Below are 19,925 nucleotides of genomic sequence, written 5' to 3'. Positions count from 1 at the left end.
AAAAACTAAATTTTAGGGCCATACTACCAGCACAAAATGTACAAGAGCCTTGGGGTGATCAGGTGATTAGGATATTTCCTGCCCTGATTTTTATCATCCTGACTTTCCAACGCTTGGCGCAAGCACTGTGTGTAACCAAATCCCCCCCCCGCAAAAAAACCATCAAAAGTTGGAGGGTAGGGTCAGGTCCACTTCTCCAAACGTCTGTGTAGGGCATTGTAACTTGAGGGTGTGGGTCAGGTTTCGTCACAGTGTCCGGAAAAACCTCGTTCTCTTTCTCTCCATTTCTCTCCCTCTCCCTCCCTCCCCACATTTGATGTCCATAAATCCTGTGAGGGAGGGAGGGAAGTGAGGAAAAGAATCTGCCAGCCTTTTCTTTTGGCCTGGCAAAGGCCACTTCTCCTTTGCTGAAGGTCAGGCTTTGTCCCCCAGAAATCACTTCACCAAATGATGTGTGTGTGTGTTATGAGGGAACCTGGCAGCCAGCAGCCACAGGAAGGGTCATTTGGCTGGCACTGAAATCAGAGATCAGCTGCCTTGAGCCGATTCTGCGAGAAGGGGGTGGGGATGAGCAGGGTCCTTCTTAACATGTGCCTGGATGCAAGGCAGGAGACCTCTGACCTTCCAGAGCAACAGCCTGCTGTCTTGGTGATGCCACCTGCTCCACAATCAAATAAAAATGTAAATGGGAGGGAGGGAGGGGGTCCATTTCAGCTCTTTGGTTAATGGTTGCTGGGAAAGCCCTCTTCCCAGATTATATACACACACACACACCCAGACTGCACCAGGCGCCACTTCAAAGGCTGGAGGAGTCTGGATGATGGAAAGGATATTGTGACTCAGGAAATTCATTACTGCCCCTCCAGCGAAGCCTCACCCCACTTCAAAGGGAAAGATAAAAAAAAGAAACTCAGAGGGCAGGAACGACCTTGGGGCGGCTAAGGAAAATGGTCCCTGCTGCCCACAAATTCAGCATGGAGATAAGAGATGATGGCAGGCCACCCCCCACCCCCACCCCCACCCTCCAGGCAGGAAATTGAACTGGGTTGCTGGCTGCCTAGCAAAGAAAGGGGGGACCAGGGCAGGCAGCGTCTCCTATCACCTGGCATCTCTCGCTCACCTGTGGGCCCTTATCTTCACAGCTACAAGAAGAGAAGCGTGCTTTGTTAGAGGGTGATTTATTGGCAAAAAGAAAAGGGTAGAAGGAGGAGAAGGAGGAGATAAGCCCTTGATGGGGCTGCTGTGCGTCAGAGGAAAGGGCAACAGCAGCTATTCCCAGGGTTGTTATTAGGGATATGTAAGCCACAGATGCAGGGCAAGCCTGCCGACCTGACAAGTGATGTCAAAGTACAAAAATGCATTTGAAGGCAAAGGCATGGCGCCATGTACTAGTTCACAAGCAGATATCCACTCCCCTTTCTTTTTATTGCAGCTAAGCACTTAGAGACTGGGGAAATTCATATTCTGCAATTACCTTTTTCGTTATTTATATAGGGCCAACAGTGTGAAGGGTGCTTTATGGAGGGCAAGGGGTCAGGCTGCCCTGAGGAGCTTACAGTCTAAAATTCACCCCAGGGGAAGGAAAAAGGAACTTGAGGCAAGTGGGAAACTTGAAAGCAATATGGGGTTGTTTCAGCTACGTGTGCTTTGGGCATAGCTAAAGGGTGAGTTAAAAGCAGGGGCAGTGCTGGGGTGTGTGTGTGTGTGTGCAAAGGTTGTGCCAAAGGATTGGCAGAGAAGGTGGGTTTTGTAGAAGACTCTGAATGAAGCAAGTGAAGTGATATCAAACCATTGGTCTGGGAGGCAGTTCCAAGCATAAATTTTGGGGTTGCACCAGAAGGTTTCGTGCGCAAAAAAGTCAAAAGTCTGGAAACTTTGCGGTATGTGTTGGGAACACTTGAAGGGGAGGAAATTAATTTATTTTTTATAATTTGTCCAGTTCTCTCACTTACTGGGAAATTGGGCAAATCCTGAAATCAGTTCATTCACTGAAAGGTAAGTCACAACCATCTCCAACACAATTTGTTTTATCCAATGTATGCAGCAATCACCTAGCTTCAAACAGTGGTAGGAAAAACCCTTTCCCATGAGAATCATCACTGTTGACTAAAGTCTTGGCAAAACATGGGCAAGGGAAGGAAACTTGATTATCAGTGGGAAAGTTACATCCTTCTTAGAAGAGGGGTAGTAAATGTGGTGCCCTCCAGATGTTCCTGGACCACAACTGCCATCATCTCCGGCCAATTGCCAGGTTCATGAGGCTCCTGGGACTTTGAGGCTCATGGGACTTTGAGTCTGTCAGTGCCTGGAGGCTACCACATTGGCTATTCTTGTTGAAGAACAGAGAAGATTCCAAGAGAGTCAGGAATGAAATGTGCCCATTGTGGAAGACAGAAGCCAAGCACAATCCTATGCATTCTTTCCAGAAACCAACTGCTGAAAACATGGACCAGTTCAGATGGCACTTGAATCCTGGGAGCACAAAGGAATGAAAACGCTAATGGCAGCTATTCAACATACAAGTACCAGGAAGTAAGTCTCACTATACTCAGTGGGACTTACTGTTGAGTAGAGAAACATGGGATTACACGCAGGTCTGTAATCTTATGCATCCTTACCTGGGGTTAAGATAAGGAGTATGCCAAGCGCACAGGATTACATGGTAAATTGGGCATTTTAGCCTTATTTTAGAACAGTGGTAGCCAAACTTAGCCCTCCAGCTGTTTTGGGACTACAACTCCCATCATCCCTAGCTAACAGGACCAGTGGTCAGGGATAATGGGAACTGTAGTCCCCAAACAGCTGGAGGGCCAAGTTTGGCCACCACTGTCTTAGAAAAACAGTGCTGGAGAGTACCCAAATGCCGTATCACCTTGTTTAGTTGGGAAATGATGGAGGGATGCACAAAGATCTAGACCAGCCTTCCACTTCCTGATGCCCTCCAATTGTTTTGGACTCCCAGCTCCCAATATCTTTGACCGTTGGCCATGTTGGTTGGAGCTGGTGTCCAACTTCTAGAGATCACCAGGTTGGGCAAGCAAGGCTAACTAGACAACCAGGCACAATGAGTTCCTTTTAGCACTGGGCAACCAGAACACACAACTCACGCAGCAAAAACTGCTCTCACTGTGGTTTCAAAAAAAGAAAAGAAAAGAAAAGCAGGGAGAAGGCACATGCACAAAACCAACCAAGGAGCTCCAACCCTTAGCCATCCCAGCATGCAGCAGTGTTAATGAGATGAAATGAATACTTACGGAATGGGCCAACTGGACCAAAGAGAACATATGAAAAAAAAACAAAAAAATAAAAAAGCATGAGATGAGTTGGATCAAATTAATCTGGCATGAATGTTTAAAGCGTCAACAAGTAGGGAGACCCAGAATTAGAGTGCAAGGCTAACCAAAGGCCAAATCTGAGCCGATCTCTTTGCCAAAGCGATATGAAGTACAGATGTACTCCGTGGCATGCTACAACCACAGATTTCCCTCCCTTTAGAGACCTGCCAAAGCTGGAGAAGCCTCTGCTAATGCTATAAAGTCTTCTTGTTTGGACTGAGCTTTAGTGACCAGAGTTAATACTGGGAGAGGAGATGGATGTTTAGTTTAGGTTTTATTCTTCTGCAGTTTGCCAGAGACTTCACTGAGATTTTTATTACAGATAAAATTCAATTTCATGCTATGGGCTTTTATAGAAGGGTGGTCTGTTTTGAACCTTTGGGACAGATCAGAGGTAAAATGCAAAAACTGAATATGTTAAGTAAGGAAATAATGTGGCTCTAGGACACATTAATAAGCAGCTGTGCATCTTCTTAAACCCCAGCTGGGAATTAGCAGAGAATGCAAGGAACTGCAGGACCCGCAGCCAAGATGTTGCTATTGTACCTTATAGGTGAAACAAATTACAGTTACAACGTGTGTTCCTGTGGCCATTGATCTCAAGAGCATGAAGCAAACCGAGAAACCCATCAGGGCCAAACTTTGGGACAGAAGTCTAGGGCACAGCTAGTTCCAGAGAATGGCAAGCCTGGACATTTGCTGGAGGTCTAAGACCCCTTTAACCGTGTTACCATTTCCACTTTGCCAAGAAGATCTGATGCCACCTACGAGGGCTCTCAACTGGCACACCCTGCCTCTTCCCTGTTAACAGGGCCCACTGAGGGGCCACTCAATCCTAGAGACGGCATTGGGCCCTGCTCAGCAGATATGAACAGGAAGCTCCCCCAATGCTTCAGGAAGTGATGAGTGGTGGGGAGGGCTCCCAGAAGACTATTCAGCCCAAAGCCGAACCTTTCTGTAATGGGAATTGGGGTTGCTTGTGCGTAAACTGCAAACTGCTCCAAGCTAGCCGAGTAGCTAAAACTTTCCCCGGTTGACAGCCCTTGAAACGCGACTGTCTTAGTCACTGGCAGAATCCGTCAGTGGGCGGGACCTAAATTTGCGCCAACATAGGAGTTGTTTGACTCCAAGTCTCCGCCTAGATTTCCTGCGTGGAAGCCTTCTGCGCAGCGTGGGTGTGCCAAGCGGAGGTCCTGTGCTCTCTCCGCTGATTTCACTGGAAGAGTCTCTGAGCCTCCCCTCCGCAGTACTCTCAGCCTCCCCTTTCTCCCTGGTGTCCCCTGGATTTCTTTCCCCTGTGGGAACCCTCTCTCTCTCCTTGCTAGTTCCCTCCCCTGCATCACTGGAGCGACTTTCCTCTCCTCTTCCCTCTGATGGCAGTTCCCTGACACTTACCTTACAATGAAAACAGTGATGCACTAAGCGCACCTGGGATATTTATCAGTGGAGATTTGCCATGCACTCTCAGGAGCAAGGGGTAGGCTTGGTCCCACTAGAATGGTCTTTCTAAGAGCTACTTCTAATTTATTTCAGTAAGAAGCACCTGATGGGATAAGGAAAGGGGTATGCTCTGGGAGTGAGGGCCAAATTTGCCCCATTTCCCGGCTAATCCCACTTTCCAGGGGAGAGAACAGGAATGCTTTCCCCCTTTGACACTTTGCAGGTTGCAGCTCAGTTTCCCCTCTGCCTAGAAACACATGGTGTCTTATTCTGTCCATTATTTTATTCCCATCCCACTGCCAAGAGACCCATCAGTTTATAGGTTTATATGTGCTACACAATTGACTTGCATCGAGTCGCAGTTAGAAAGAACGTTTTTACAGGATGTGATTTGCAAAATTCAGAAGAAGAGGAAGCCTGGTTTAGCTAAAGTTGGATGGGTGTCCAATGTTTCTCTGTTGTTCCATGTGCTATCCCTCCGTTCTGTGTTCCAGCCTGCCTGCATTCCAGTTTAACTTGGAAACATTTCTGCAATTCATTTTGGAATTGTCACATGTGACATTGGCCCCAGTTTTCAGCTGATGTCTCTATTTTACGGCACATAAACATCATCACTGAACAATCACTGCACAAAAGGGAATCCTGATATGATCATACCATTCCTTTTGTGTGGTGCTGTAATTAATGTATCTACGCGCTTATGTGCATCAAAAACCTATCATTGGTGGGTGGCAGAGAGATGGCCAACTGAAAATTGAGACCAACTGTGAATGTTTAGTAATGTGAATAAAACAGTCCTGGAAATCCAGAACAGGAGGACGACAGGTTGTCCTTTGGGAGCACTGCTCCATGGAGAAGATCAGACAATTCAGAATGTGAAGGGAACTTCAGGTGCACAGAATTATGTAAGTAGACTGAAATAAAATGACATAGATAATCAGAAGGTGGTTCAACCAGTTTGAAACAAGGTGTTTCAATTAATAACTTTTTCAGTGACATTGTTCTGGGTAGTGGGGGAGAAATGAATCAGAGCTCTGGAAAGATGGCAGTCACCATTTTGCTTTTCTCAGAATGATGGGTTTTCAGATGCACATTGAGAAATTCAAAATGGCGCCACCATTAAAAAATGGCTGCCTTCTGTGCACTTAGGCCTACCGTTATAGCAGACAGCAACTGGGTATTGATAGAAAAATGCACACTTTTAGAGCAGTGACCGAAGCAGGCTTGTTAAAAATGCAGCCTTTTTAAAAACCGAAAATACTGGGGAAAACATATTCGACATTTCTATTTCTTTTCTTGTTCTCTTTTAAAAAAACCCAAAATGCCTTGCAAAAATGTGAAGTTGCTTTATTTGAAAGCAAACCCAAAAAGAAAAGAAAAAGAAGCCTGAGTTAGCGTGGAAGCAGAAATTGAAAGTGCAATTCTATGTGTGTCTACCCAGAGAAAACTCCACTGAGCTCAGTGGGCCTTACTTCAGGTAAAAATGTGCTGATGAAGTGGAAAAACGAATCACTGAAAAACAAAGAGGTGAGGGGCAATGTGCAAAACCACTTCTTCTTGAATTATTGGGTGAATTTTTGCCGAATCAATGTTTCCCGACAGCCTGTGCCCCTGAGTCGTGATTAGTTGACTCTGTTTGCATTAGTTTTTGCTGCTGGATTTGGTGCTACTGAGCTACATACAGCAGCTGCCCTGGCAATGTGAGCTGAGTGGACACGTGTTTTTACCCTTCCCTGCATTTATCTTTTCAACACTCCACAATGCACCCTCTTCAGCAACAAACATCTTCAGCCAATTGAGACATACTCACCGTGGACGCTAAGGGAGCCTGAGGCCTCCGATTTGCCCACGCTATTCTCTGCCACGCAGGTGTAAGTGCCCTCATCCTCTGCACTCACCCGGCTGATGCGCAGAGTGTTGTCATTCTGGACCTCCGATCTTGGAATTAAAGGAAAGAAGCAAAAGAATGGAAGAGTTGTCACGTCACCGAAGCCCAGTTCTAACTGAAGTGGAAATCTGTGTCTCAGCTGTACCAAAATGCCAGGGGGGAACTGGGTGTTGGTCCAGCCATGTACACAGAAAGTCAGGAAGAAGGGATTTAGTCTAGCCTTGCATGCAGACTGCTAGCATGTCAATTTGGCTTAGCCTTGCGCATATAAAGCTAGCGTGTCAGTTTAGCTGTCAGGATGCTGTCAGCGGCTCCCAGCTGGTTGCCCAGGAAAGACAGGGAAAACTTTCTTATTTTCTTTTTTTATTTCAATCTTTACAGAGAGCCTCTAGAACCCAGCCTCTTGGATAATGGCGTCGTCCCGAGTGAATCTCCACCCACCGTCTCTCCCTCTTCCTCATTCTCCTCGTCTCCTCTATGGGTACTGCTACTTGCCCTCTGTCCTGGAGCTCTTTGCTCTCCTACTTTGAAGACTCGCCAGGTTCTGGGAGTGAGGGGGTCTGGAATGCTTTCCAATGGCAACGTGTCAGCTGGGTGTTGTTCCAGCTGTCCCATGATTTCCCAGCTTTTCCCCTCATCTGCCTCTGAGCTGCTACCTCCTTCAAACCCCTGTTGTAAATCTATAGACAAACTCCAGCCCTCCAGATGTTTGGGACTACAATTCCCATCATCCCTGGCCACTGGTCTGTTAGCTAGAGATGATGGGAATTGTAGTCCCAAACATCTGGAGGGCTGAAGTTTGCCTATGCCTGATCTATACTGTCTTCCTCTTCCTTCTCCCTGGAAGGGTCAGGATGGGGGAGGCAGTCTCCACCATTCCTCCTCTGCCCAGTCTCTGACATTAGCCTAGCCTTGCTCACAGAAAGCTAGCATGTCAAGAAGAATTTTAGCCTAGCCTTGCGCACAGAAAGCTAGCATGTCAAGAAGGGTTTTAGCCTAACCTTTCCCCTGACACTCCAAATTGCTATGTGTAAGGAAGTGCTGCTATTCTTTTATTTCATGGCTGCGGAAAGGAACATCCCGTCATCTAAACCCCCATGTACAGTCTGAACTGCACTTGAAGTCTGTTTCTGTTTCTTTGGTGAAGAAAGTCAACACATACTCTCTCCACTCACATGTGCTTTTAAAGATGGAGCAAGACAAGCTCACTCGCAGGACTCTTGTTGTGCCTTGTAAGTCTGTTAAGTACGGTGATGCAAGCTGCATCAGTGAGGATGTGCATGATCACAGTGACGGGAGGGTGCACTGCACCCTGGGTGACCCAGGCTGTGCCTTCTCCTTCTGCCTCTAGTTCCTCCCCCCCCCCCCTTAGCTGTTGACTGGTGCCTTTTAACAGATTCTGTTGATGTGTTCTTTTCCCCAGTTGGGGCAGCCATATCCTGGGAGAAAGTAGGTACCTGCCTCTTCCAGCTTCGGATCCCCAGTCTCAGCCCTCCCCACTCCCAATATCACCCCCCTGTTCTTCTTCCTAGTCCATCTCAGCCTGCCAATCCACTTCTGAGCCCAGCGATCCCTCATGACTCAAGACACAAACAGGAATGATAGCCATCCAAGCTAATGTGTGTACCTCCTGTATTTTAAATTGGTTCTCCCCCCCCCCATTATGTTTTTCCTGTAATATTACTGGTGTTAGTCGCCCTGAGCCTGGCTCTGGCTGGGGAGGGTGGGGTATAAATAAAATTATTATTATTATTATTATTATTATTATTATTATTATTATTATTAGAGTTAGGCTCAGCTGGATGTGGGGTCACAACTTTTGAGTGCCATTTGCATACAAAGCATGTGCCCCACCACTGAACAATGGCTTCTCTCAAGCCAAAAGCCAGTGTGGTGCGGTGACCAGAGAGTTGGAGCACGACCTGGGAGACCCGGGTTCAAATCTCCACTTAGCCATTAAGTTCACTGGATGATCTGGGGCCGGTCGCTTGTCTCTCAGCCTAACCTAACTCACAGGGTTGCTGTGACAGATACATTGGGGCAGTGTTTGTGGTATAGTGGTTGGACCTGGGAGATGCGGGTTCAAATCTCCACTCAGCCATGAAGCTCGCTAGGTGACCTGGGGCCAGTTGCTTGTCTCTCAGTCTAACCTACCTCACAGAGTCGTTGTAATGTTAAAATAAGGAAGGGGGAAAGTATGCATGCCACCCTGAGCACTTTGGAGGGAAAGAGAGATATAAATGTAGTATTAGATATGGATAAATAAATACAACTCCACATGCCACATTCTGTATGCTATGGGTTCCTCTCTGTGACAACTGTCAACAACTAATAGACACACTTTTTTCCTTTTTCTTAACTGCAAGTGTTCACTGGAACTGGAAACACTAAACCCACAAGATAATCCTTCCTAAATAGCCACATTCCCCAGGAACTATCAACTGAATTGAAAAAAGAGCTCTCCTCTTCATGTTCTATGCCACATTAACCATATTAACAATCTTAAGCGAATTTTTGGGGTCAGTGGTGCAGGCAACCTAATCTCTCTCCTTGCCAGCTTGGGAGCATCTTCCCTATCAGAACCCTTGTCTAAAAGAAAGAGAGAAAGAAAGCGCTTCATTTTCACATTGATACATTTGGGGGCGGGGAGGAGGAAGAGAGATAAAGATGGCTCTCTCTTTAATTGCACAGCACCTTGTGCAATCGCCTGCGCTAATAGGCATTGTCAGGCTCATTGTCCGGGGAATTAAGCAGAATAGCTCATCGCCAACCAAGACGAGGGTATCCGAAACAGTGTTGTGGTTTACCCTTTTGGAAGCGCGAAGAAGTGACCTTTCGTCGGCTCCGCGGTGAAGCAGATCCGGCCCTCAATCTCTTCCCAGCCATTACTGCTATTGCCAGCAAATTTCATAGCTCTTCTCAAGTGCAAGGTGGCTGACAGACCTTGTTCTGGAGATGGGGAATGGCGCTGAGAGATGCTGCGTGGCCCCAGGCCATTGGGTCAGCGTGTGGCAAAGGAACAGCCCAGCCCAAACTTGCAGTCTACTATCTCCCACCGGGATTGCAAGTTACCCGCCTGCCCATCCTGCAAGCCCCAAAGGTGAAAAGGTGCCACTTACCTCCCTCGAGGAAGCTCCCCTTCCTCCTTACGCCACCGGGATGTGGGCACAGGGTCCCCCTGCACTTCGCAGTGGAAATTCACGGTGTCCTCAGCAAGCACCACTTGGTTGATGGGCCGCTTGATGAACGTGGGTCGCTCTGTCAGGACACAGGCAGGAAATGGTGTTTGAGGCACAGGACCAGCACAGAGGCAGGCTTACCACTGCTGCCCTGGGCAAGGTCTACCAGTGCTGAGGTCTGCCATTCAGCTAGGCCAGTCTTTTTTATTTTCCCACAATGCCCTGGAACAACTCCATGGCATTGTGGGAAATGACCATGATGGTTCCTAGTTGCCTCTGGAGTGCTGTTGCTGTTCCTGCCCACTGTTCTTGCAGTCAGCAGGCCGTGGTCCGCGAGTATTTCCACATAGAGTGGTGCCCTCTCAGATAGTAGTTCATGAGATGGTTCAGGGGCGCTCATCTCAATGTTCTCCCCTGGGCGGTCTCCACCCATTAAAGCGTTCCCATCTACCTGGGAATGAAGTCTGTTTGATGTGGTAGGTTCTGGATTCTGGGCTCATATGGTTCTTAATTGTAAACTATATATCCGCCAGCAATTTCTAGATCAACTCTGTATCCCCAAATGGAAACCAGAGTTGGAGGTTATACATTTTCTATTACTGGGGAATGATCAGGAGCTCACCAAGTTAGTGGCTAAATATCTCTATTTGGTTTTTGTTGTCAAAATACACTGCAGATGTCTGATCTCCCTGGAGACCTAGAGATGTGACCATAGACTGCTCTGCCTCCTTTCTTTTAGCAAATGTTTTGTGCCACTGGGGAAGTGGTAATTCTGTATTGATTTGTTTTGGATGTGATGCCAATGAAGACAGGAGTGCCTGGCGTGCTCTGGTCCATGGGGTCACGAAGAGTTGGACACGACTAAACAACTAAACAACAACAACAACAATGTGATGCCAATAAAAGGTTTGATGATGATGATGATGATGATGATGATATTCCTGCCCTGGGGACCCCCACCAACATAAGAGGCCCCTTTGCACGGGGTCTCCTGGAGGTGGTCCTGGCTTAATAGACAACTTTAGACACTTCTGTATTCTAATCATCAAAAAGCCCACAGGATACCCCTTGGCACCAAGAAGGGCGCACAGAATTGCAATATCAGGTTAAGACAGGACTCGCTCAGACAGAAGATATTTCCTGCCACAGAAACACTGAAGATGGATAGCACTGTACTTGAGTTACCCCAAAGCAGCAGTGTCCGCAAAGCAACATAACTTGCCTTGCAACCAAAAATAGACAGCTGCAATGCTGTAGAAAACTTTCAAAACCAAACAACAAATTGTGGGATGGCTGTATTCCAGCCTGTGATATGGGCTTTCTGATACAAGACTAATTTTCATGGGGAAATGCTCAGTTTCCATGGTAAAAAAATTTGATTCCCTAGAGACTGATCTAATTTAGCATGTTCATTTTATTTGTGTTCAGTAAACAAAGCAACAAACTTGATACTATCATGCTTGCGTAATATTGTTGTTTGCAATTGGTGTCCATTCATTGTTAGTAATGACCTTATGAAACTGAAGGTTTTCCACAGAAAAATAAAAAAACTGAGAAATGTTCAGCCCTTCATCACTTATTCCAGTAGTAATGAGCAATTGGGTAGAATCCAGCCTGCTCACATTTTCTTTATATTTCCACAGGACCAGAGACTTGTTTTTTGTTTTTGCTTTTTAAAAAAAGTAAAATTGAATAGTCAAGCAAGAGGTCTGGGCTTTGAGTAAAGGCATTTGCAGACTCATTTTCAATGGAAGAAAATGCTCTCCAGATTTCCCCAGATACTAATGGTCTTATTAGATAGTAAAATTCATGTTTAATTGCTGTTTTAGGGGTTGTTTTTAAAAGTCTGGAACGGATTAATCCATTTTGCATTACTTTTTATGGGAAAGCACACCTTGGTTTTGGAACTCTTTGGTTTCGGAACGAACTTCCAGAATGGATTAAGTTACAGATAGGTAGCCGTGTTGGTCTGCCATAGTCAAAATAAAAAAATTCCTTCCAGTAGCACCTTAAAGACCAACTAAGTTAGTTCTTGGTATGAGCTTTCGTGTGCATGCACACTTCTTCAGATACCAGAAAGGATTAAGTTTGAGAACCAAGGTACCACTGTAAATCTATTTTTAAAAAAAATAATTCAAAAAAAATAAATAAACAAAGGGGGGGGGAGTTAACCATTCTGTTCTCATAGGGGGGGGGGGAAGTTAACCATTCTGTTCTCATTCTCACACCCCTCCCTGGCTGCTTCCAAGCAATAGAAAAAAAACTCACAGGGGAACTTATCACAGATCTTTCCTTGTTGATTTCCCCCTTCCTTTTTGACCCTGAGAACTCCACTTTCCCTTTCCCTCTCCATCCGATTCCCGTCTCCCCTGCCAGATTCCTGCTCCTACGTACCGAAGACCACCAGCTCCGCGGGCTCGCTGTCCCGTTCTCCAACCATGTTGGTGGCCACGCAGATGTACATGCCAGCGTCACTCTTCCTCGTGTTGGACATCATCAGCTTCCCACCTCGGATCTAGAGCAGAGGGGCCAAAAGGAAATCCTGCTTAGAGACAGCCGGACAAACAAGCTTCCCAGGCCAATGTATTGGTGGGGCAGCCCCTGGGAAACTTCCTCTTGCAGAGAACTTCACTGATAATGATAACAACAACAACAACAACAACAACAACAACAACAACAACAACAACAACAACTTATTTGTACCCCACCTATCCGGCTGAGTTTCCCCAGCTACTCTGTGCAGCATTCCAACAAAGATTAAAAATACATTAAAATGTCACACATTAAAAACTTCCCTGAACAAGGCTGCCTTCAGATGTCTTCTAAATGTCAGGTAGCTGTTCTTCTCTTTGACATCTGGTGGGAGGGCGTTCCACAGGGTGGGCGCAACTACCGAAAAGGCTCTCTGCTTGGTTCCCTGTAACTTGGCTTCTCGCAGTGAGGGAACCACCAGAAGGCCCTCGGCGCTGGACCTCAGTGTCCGGGCTGAACAATGGGGATGGAGACGCTCCTTCAGGTATACTGGGCTGAGACTGTTTAGGGCTTTAAAGGTCAACACCAACACTTTGAATTGTGCTCGGAAACATACTGGGAGCCAAGGTAGGTCTTTCAAGACTGGTGTTATGTGGTCTTGGCGGCCGCTCCCAGTCACCAGTCTAGCTGCCACATTCTGGATTAGTTGTAGTTTCCAGGTCACCTTTAAAGGTAGCCCTACATACAGCGCATTGCAGTAGTCCAACCTGGAGATAACTAGAGCATGCTCCACTCTGGTGAGACAGTCCATGGGTAGGTAGGGTCTCAGCCTGCGCATCAGATGGAGCTGGTAGACAGCTGCCCTAGATACAGAATTGACCTGCACCTCCATGGACATCTGTGAGTCCAAAATGACTCTCAGGCTACGCACCTGGACCTTCAGGGGCACAGTTACCCCATTCAGAACCAGGGAGTCCTCCACACCAGCCTGCCCCCTGTCCCCCAAGAACAGTACTTCTGTCTTGTCAGGATTCAACCTCAATCCATTAGCCGCCATCCATCCTCCATGATGAGGAATACATCTCCCCAAAGATATCAGGCAGGCACCTTTGCCATACGGTTTGTTTGCTAAAGACTTCATTTTAAGCAAGCCAGCCCACACATCCAATTTCATTATGTATATCAGGTGAGGTTTTTTTAGCCCACGGTCCATATCTCTTTCTGGGAGAACCTTCTGAGGGCCACATCAAAGTGGTAGACAGGGCCGGAGGCAAACGTCGCTGGAGAGTAACAAATGTCAATGCTACCTTTGCACAGTATGTTGGTTTCTACGCACCTGTCTCAATCCTCCGTCCAGGTAATCCAGAGGCATCATCAGAGCTGAAGGACACATTCCAGCCAGCCAAAAACACTTAGGGCGGGAATCAAGGCCAGTGAGTGGAGCATGTTGGGAATAAATCTGAGGGCTGGATAGTGAAGACTGGAGGGCCAAATTCGTCCCCTGGGCCTGAGGGTTCCCACCCCAATGTACACTTAATTTAAGCATTAATCAAAATGGAAGCAGCAATGGCTGGTTTCACTTACACTTTGATAAATGCTTAGGTTAACTTGCTTTTAACGTTTGATTTTAATAAATGTGTTTTAGTGGACATTTTATATTCTGTTTAAACCACTTAGAGGTTAGGGGTGATGAAGCAGCATATAAATCCTGCTAAATGAATAAAAATGGATTCTGCACCTTAAACTGGGAGCTGACCTTCTCTAGGGAGAACCGGCTGAGATTACACATTTTCCTGCAAGAGTATTTCAGACCTCAGCAGAATTTTAGACAATACTCCATCAATGCTCAAGGCTACCTGCTTGCTGCTCCTAACCATGCATTCAGTTCTACTGTGCCCTATCCAGGATGTTTTGCCTGTCATGGCCTAAGCTCCGTGCTATATGCCTTGCATGCAGAAGGTCCAAGCTCCTAGCATCTCCAGTTGAAAAGATCAGGTAGCAGGTGGTTGGAGAGACCGTAGCATCAGCGGTAGAACACAAGCTTTGAAGGTTCAAGGTCTAATCTCTCGTCTCTCCATGTATAACTGGGAAAGACTTCTATCTGCTGCTGACAGTATGTGTAGACAATGTTGAGCTAGATGGACCAATCATTATTATGTAGATTCCTATGTTTCCTCCAAGGTTCTCAGCCTTGAACAGAAAGGCAAAACCCACAGAAATTATTTAGGTTGAAAGGAGATACAGGGCTGCCTTTTTCAAGGGGGGCTTCCCTCAGTCTCACCGTAATGCGCTCATCCTTATCGCTAATACGGATGTTGTTCTTTTTCCAGGAAATGGTGGGTTCTGGGTGTCCTCTGGGTGGGATGCATTCCATCACAGCTGGCTCGCCCGCTGCCACCACCACATCGCTGGGAGCTTGGCGGAAGTCATCTCGCAAGACTGCAAGGAAGAGAGAAGAGTTTGAGGGTCGCCTTAAGGGGAAATAACAAAAACAGGATGAGGCATCACAGAGACACTTGCAGATTTCCTTTCTTCCTTGGTTGTTCCACCACTATATTTTTAAAAGCGCCTGTTCACACTTGGAATTAATTCTCTGTTGTACACAAGGGTTCTCACGGGCTCCTTTATACCCCAGGAGAAAAGCTCTCTGTGTGCGCATGCACATGCACACTAAATCAGATGCAGACAAAACAAATTCAGGTCTTCTTGCTGGAGGCATCAATCCTTGCCATTTGCACAGCAACAGGAGAATCACACAGAAATAACGAGACAAGCCACCGAGACTTAAGACCAAGGCTGGAGTCTTAGAAGGCTTGGTGAAGCTTGATTGGTCCTTGGAATCAGCTGACAGAATGCTAAATGCTGCAGCATAAATGGCACCCATGAGGAGCACAGTTCAGCCAATGATGAAACAACTCCAGATAAACCACGAAAGACCAAGCGGTAGCCTTGTCAGCCATAGCTGAAAGGGCTCCCATTGGCCATGCATTGGCGCTTTACTTCCTGTGTCACAAGGACTATATTCTGCTATAAGCCTTGCTGACTGAACCGGGTTCCTCAAGGGTACCTGTAGTGCCACACGTGGCCCTGTCAGCTGACCATTCTGTCAGCTGATTCCACAGACCAATCACACTTCACCAAAGACACTGGCTGCAACAGACATGGGGTTTATTGTGTTAGTGTTACTGGTTACGGCGTTGGCTCTTCTGCCCCAATTTCTAATATTCTTTTTACTCCGAAGCATCCCTCTCCCCCTGGTTCACATGCTGTGTTTCTCCCAGCCATCATGTGCACCAAGAAACAGCTTGAAGGGAAGGAGGAAAGAACCTTGGCAGTGGCAGCATGAAGAAGCCTGAAAGGACTGCAGTGCCGGATAATGATGGTAAAGCAGAATATGGGCATCTCAGCCAGAGACCAAAACTGGCACATTTTCAATCTAGGAGAAAACTCCTAAGATCAGGGTCACTACGGTTGTCAGGTTTACAATCCCAGGTGATTCCCCAAATTGAGAACCATTAGCAAAGCCTTCCCTGTGGATACAAGACTCCCTACCTGTTTGCAATAACTGACCCCACTATTTTACACACAGGGCAGGACAGTGGTATTTTTTTGCTGTCCTTCAGCTCAGTTCCTCTCTCGTATTTGGCCCTGGCTTTCAGGGCAGCAGGAACTTGCAACTCCTACGCAGGAAACAACGCCCAGCCTGCCACCTGCTCCCTCTGCTACTCAGCCCCGATAGGGCCAGCCCTGCCATATGGTCTGGAGGGATGCGCTAAGATTCCCAGGCAAGACACCTCACTTTTGCCAAGTGCAGTACGCCAACTTCCTATGCCAGCAGGCGTCATCTCTTGGGGCACAGGTTCCAAACGGACGCAAGGCTGCGGTAAATAGCATCCTCTCCAGTGCGGAGTTGCCTGCCGAACTAGTCAACAGTTGGTGCCACGGATGCAGATTATAAAAGCTTCAGACCCAAAGGAGCATCAAGAGAAAGGGTCGTAGCAAAGCACAGGCTTTGCAAAAACAAGGTCAAGGTTCGATCCACGGCAACTCCAAACAGGGATAGGGAAGACTCCTGTTTGAATATCTAGGGAGCTGTTGCCTGTCAGTGTAAAGCATGCTGAGGAAGAAGGACCTATAGTTTGACTTGGTATAAGGCAGCTTCTCATGCTCCATGTTTGAATCCATCTGTGGTGTTTGCCTTCTAGGATGGGTCATAAGGAAAGGATTAAAATGGGTGTGATGTGATTGGCCAGTGAGAATGCAAGGGGGGATTAAAAGTTAGAGTGGGAGGTTTTGAGAGTCAGTTCAGTTGAGGTTTGGGAGTTGAGGTTGAGGTTTGGGAGTTGAAGAAGGAAGAGGGAGGTTTAGGTGTGGGTTGATAGAGCTGTATTGTGAGAGAGTGAGAGGAATTGTGAAGTCAGATAGACAGCTAGAATAATCAGTTTGGAGTTGTTAGGAACTAAGAATAAGAAACTGACAAGAGAAAAATTAACTGAAACCATAAGCTTGTTCCTGCATTTAAAAATAAACTTGATTATTTGTTTATGTTAACAACTGACTGGACTCCGTGTGTCCCAGTGAGATACAGGGTGGTGGCAGCGGAAAAAGCAATTGCAGTGGCGGCACAGGGTCAATAGACCATCAAACATCTGGGGGCCCTGTGTGTGATCACCACACCATCCTATCCTTTTCACCTCTGTGTTATAGCCAAAACTCTGAAGTGTACCAGTGAACCTACAGATAGCTGAGACCGGTGTCATGTGATCCATGCACTGGGTCCATTTCAACAACTGCACTGCCAAATTTTGAATCAGTCAATGTTCTCTGAGCACTTTCCAAAGGTAGCCCCACTGGGCCACTGTAACCCTGATGTTAAAATGGCATGGTTCACTGTAACAAGACTAGACCCCCAAATGTTTTGGATGCACAATTCATAGAATTACTGTCTACATTTCTGAATTCACCCTGTTTGTTGGCCACAAGGACACAGATTGCTGGACTGGAAACGAGAGGTGGGTGTGCTGCCTCTGGCTCAAGCTGGCCTGCAGCGTTTGAAATTCCCCAGGTGCCAGACACATTTTGCACCTGGCTTTCGGCCACTTACGATCAAATGAAGATGCCCAGGTGCCAGGATGGTGCCTGACATCTCCACCACCTGGAGGGGCATGCCTGGGCATTCTTGGATCTTGACTGTTTTCACACACTAGCAACACTTCCTGTGGGATTCTATCCATGATATTTTATCTGCACAATCAGAATGAATTTCAGGAACCATAAAGTAGCATTTTGTTTTGCTGACCGTAACCCTGGTTTAAGGAGCTATTTGGCACCCAGCTTGTATATCTGAGTTTCTAACATTGTTAACTAGGCAAAGAACAAAATTACTCCCCACACCCATATCAGAAAGTAGCTCGATTTCCAAATTTATTGAAATATCCTTAATTCTACCTGGGGGCGGGGGACTTTTCAAAGCACTCTTTGTGCAAAACAACAGAGTGGTTTTTCTGTAGCTTTACATAAGGAAGTGCTTTGAAGAGTTGGACGACTCTCTGTGGGATACCTTGGGGCCAGGACATCTTGGTCCCTGTGGCTCCGCAGTAGCAGTACCCCCAGAAGTAGCTCATCTGTGCAGGACTAAGCTGGAAAATCTTCTCCGGCTCAGGTTTCAATCAGAGCAGCAGAAGAATTCAGGAGCTTCCAATGTTCTCCCGTCCTCTGAGTTAATAATCGCCAAGTCCTCGGAGCTTGTTTCTCAGCTCAGTGAACTTTGCTGGCAACTCTACAGAATATCCGTATTCTAGACGTGATCCCCAAATCCAGTGCTGTAAATTGGAGAATGCAATGGAGAATGTATGATAGGATTCAGGAAGATTCTCTTTTAAAAAAATAAAAATGATTGGCACTTAGGAGCACCAGCTTCTCGTGATAATCAGCCCCAAACTTGCGGTTGAAAAAGATGGATGGACTGCATCTCCCCACAACTGGAGCCCTTAGAATGCACACCAGCTCAGCGCTTCGTATCTCTACTGCCCCAGGAGTGCCTCTGAATTATTAAGAACTCCCTAACTCACCAATTCTTAGGTCGCCTCCTGTATTTACCACTGCACAACTAATTATCCTGCCTCCGAGTTGCTCCCTAATCAGCCGCTCCTCGCCCAAATAATTCAGCGTTTTATAACCATTACAGGGAACCGTCAGGGCTTTATTGCACAACTGCCTGTCAGAGGCTATTTATTGCATTGGGGAGATGTCCTCGGCTTGTAAAATGCACATAAGCAGTGGATGCTGAAAGAGGGGAAGCAGCGGCAGAGGCAGAAACAACAATTCATTTAACTAGACTTTACGATCCCAGCGAGTTAGCCTCTCACTCCGGACACCTGACAAGCGGCATAGTCGTGAGGCACATGTGGAAGCAATCCTTGGAAAGAAGGCAAGGAAGAGGAAGACGAGGAAGAGGAAGGCAAGTCAGCTGCCTGCTTTCTGATAAGGAAGGAAGAATAGCCTTGCCAGATCAAGTAAAAGACTCATCTGGTCCAGTATGCTGTTCTTACAGTGTCTCCTGCCAACTTAGCAGTTTGAAAGCACACCAGTGCAAGTAGATAAATAGGTACCACTGTAGCGGGAGGGTAAATGGTATTTCCGTGCGCTCTGGTTTTCGTCACGGTGTCCAGTTGCACCAGAAGCAGTTTAGTCATGCTGGCCACATGACCCGGAAAGCTGTCTGTGGACAAACGCCACCTCCCACGGCCTGAAAGAGAGATGAGTCCCCTTTGACTGGACTTAACCATCCAGGGGTCCTTTACCTTTTACCTTCTCACAGTGTCTGGCCCAAGGGCTGCAGGCAGGGCCTGTGGGCAACAGTGCTTTCCTCACTTGCAAATGTTATTCAGAGGCAGAATGCCTCCGACAGTGGAGGCAGACCATAGTAATCATGGGCTTGTAGACACTGATAGCCTTATCCCTCATGAATTTGCCTAACCCTCTTTTAAAACCATACACGTTGGTGGACATCACAGGGGGCCAAACTCCCTAGTTTAACCACGCCCTATACACCAGCCAGGCATGAGTTCATCGGAGACAACTGTCAAAAGAAACCATGACCAACTGGAGAACCGGAGACACACAAGGCATATTTGCATAGAATCACAGAAATGTAGAGTTGGAAGGGACCCCAAGGGCCATCTAGTCCAACCCCCTGCAATGCAGGAATCTCAACTAAAGCATCCCTGACAGCTGGCCATCCACCCTCTAATTTAAAAAGGCACCATTTCCCAAATGTCTGACAGCTAAGGGCAGGACTGTGTCTTCTTCTTCTTCTTCTTCTTCTTCTTCTTCTTCTTCTTCTTCTTCTTATTATTATTATTATTATTATTATTATTATTAAATACCATGCTTTACCCACAGATCTTAGGGTGGTTCACAACACAAAACTACAATATAAAAACACAAAATACTTAATAACAGCAAAGGCGACTCAATAACCCCCCCCCCCTTTACGATTCTATGTTTCTATGAGTAGTAGTGTATCTATTAGGTTTCTATGCCACCCTTCATCAAGGATCACACCAAGGTTTACAATAGATGCATACATAGTAACAAACGAAAGCAATA

General features: G+C 46.7%; 1 protein-coding gene and 1 long non-coding RNA gene across 7 annotated transcripts in view; one reads left to right on the top strand and one right to left on the bottom strand.

The window, feature by feature from the left end:
* The window catches only part of ROBO3 (roundabout guidance receptor 3), a 344,617-nt gene that overhangs the window by 66,668 nt on the left and 258,024 nt on the right, over nt 1–19,925 (bottom strand). For all 5 annotated transcript variants that reach the window (XM_082200222.1, XM_082200223.1, XM_082200224.1 and 2 more), the window contains exons 3-6: nt 14,596–14,753; nt 12,237–12,357; nt 9,783–9,921; nt 6,586–6,713 (exon numbers count right to left, since the gene is read on the bottom strand). In XM_082200222.1, coding sequence (XP_082056348.1) covers nt 6,586–6,713; nt 9,783–9,921; nt 12,237–12,357; nt 14,596–14,753 — 546 coding nt within the window. The remainder of the gene's footprint in view (nt 1–6,585; nt 6,714–9,782; nt 9,922–12,236; nt 12,358–14,595; nt 14,754–19,925) is intronic.
* On the top strand, nt 1,184–6,742 carry LOC309519624. Of its 2 annotated transcripts, none has more exons than XR_014213900.1 (3): nt 1,184–1,740; nt 2,427–2,532; nt 6,551–6,742. It is a non-coding gene; the product is annotated as an uncharacterized lncRNA (long non-coding RNA). The 2 variants fall into 2 exon arrangements; XR_014213901.1 differs by having other exon boundaries at nt 1,190–1,601.

The sequence above is a fragment of the Podarcis vaucheri genome, assembly GCF_965113315.1.
Source record: "Podarcis vaucheri genome assembly, chromosome: 15".
Classification (NCBI taxonomy): domain Eukaryota; kingdom Metazoa; phylum Chordata; class Lepidosauria; order Squamata; family Lacertidae; genus Podarcis; species Podarcis vaucheri.
Note: the sequence above shows the minus strand (reverse complement) of the source record. Positions and strands in the feature narration are given on the sequence as shown.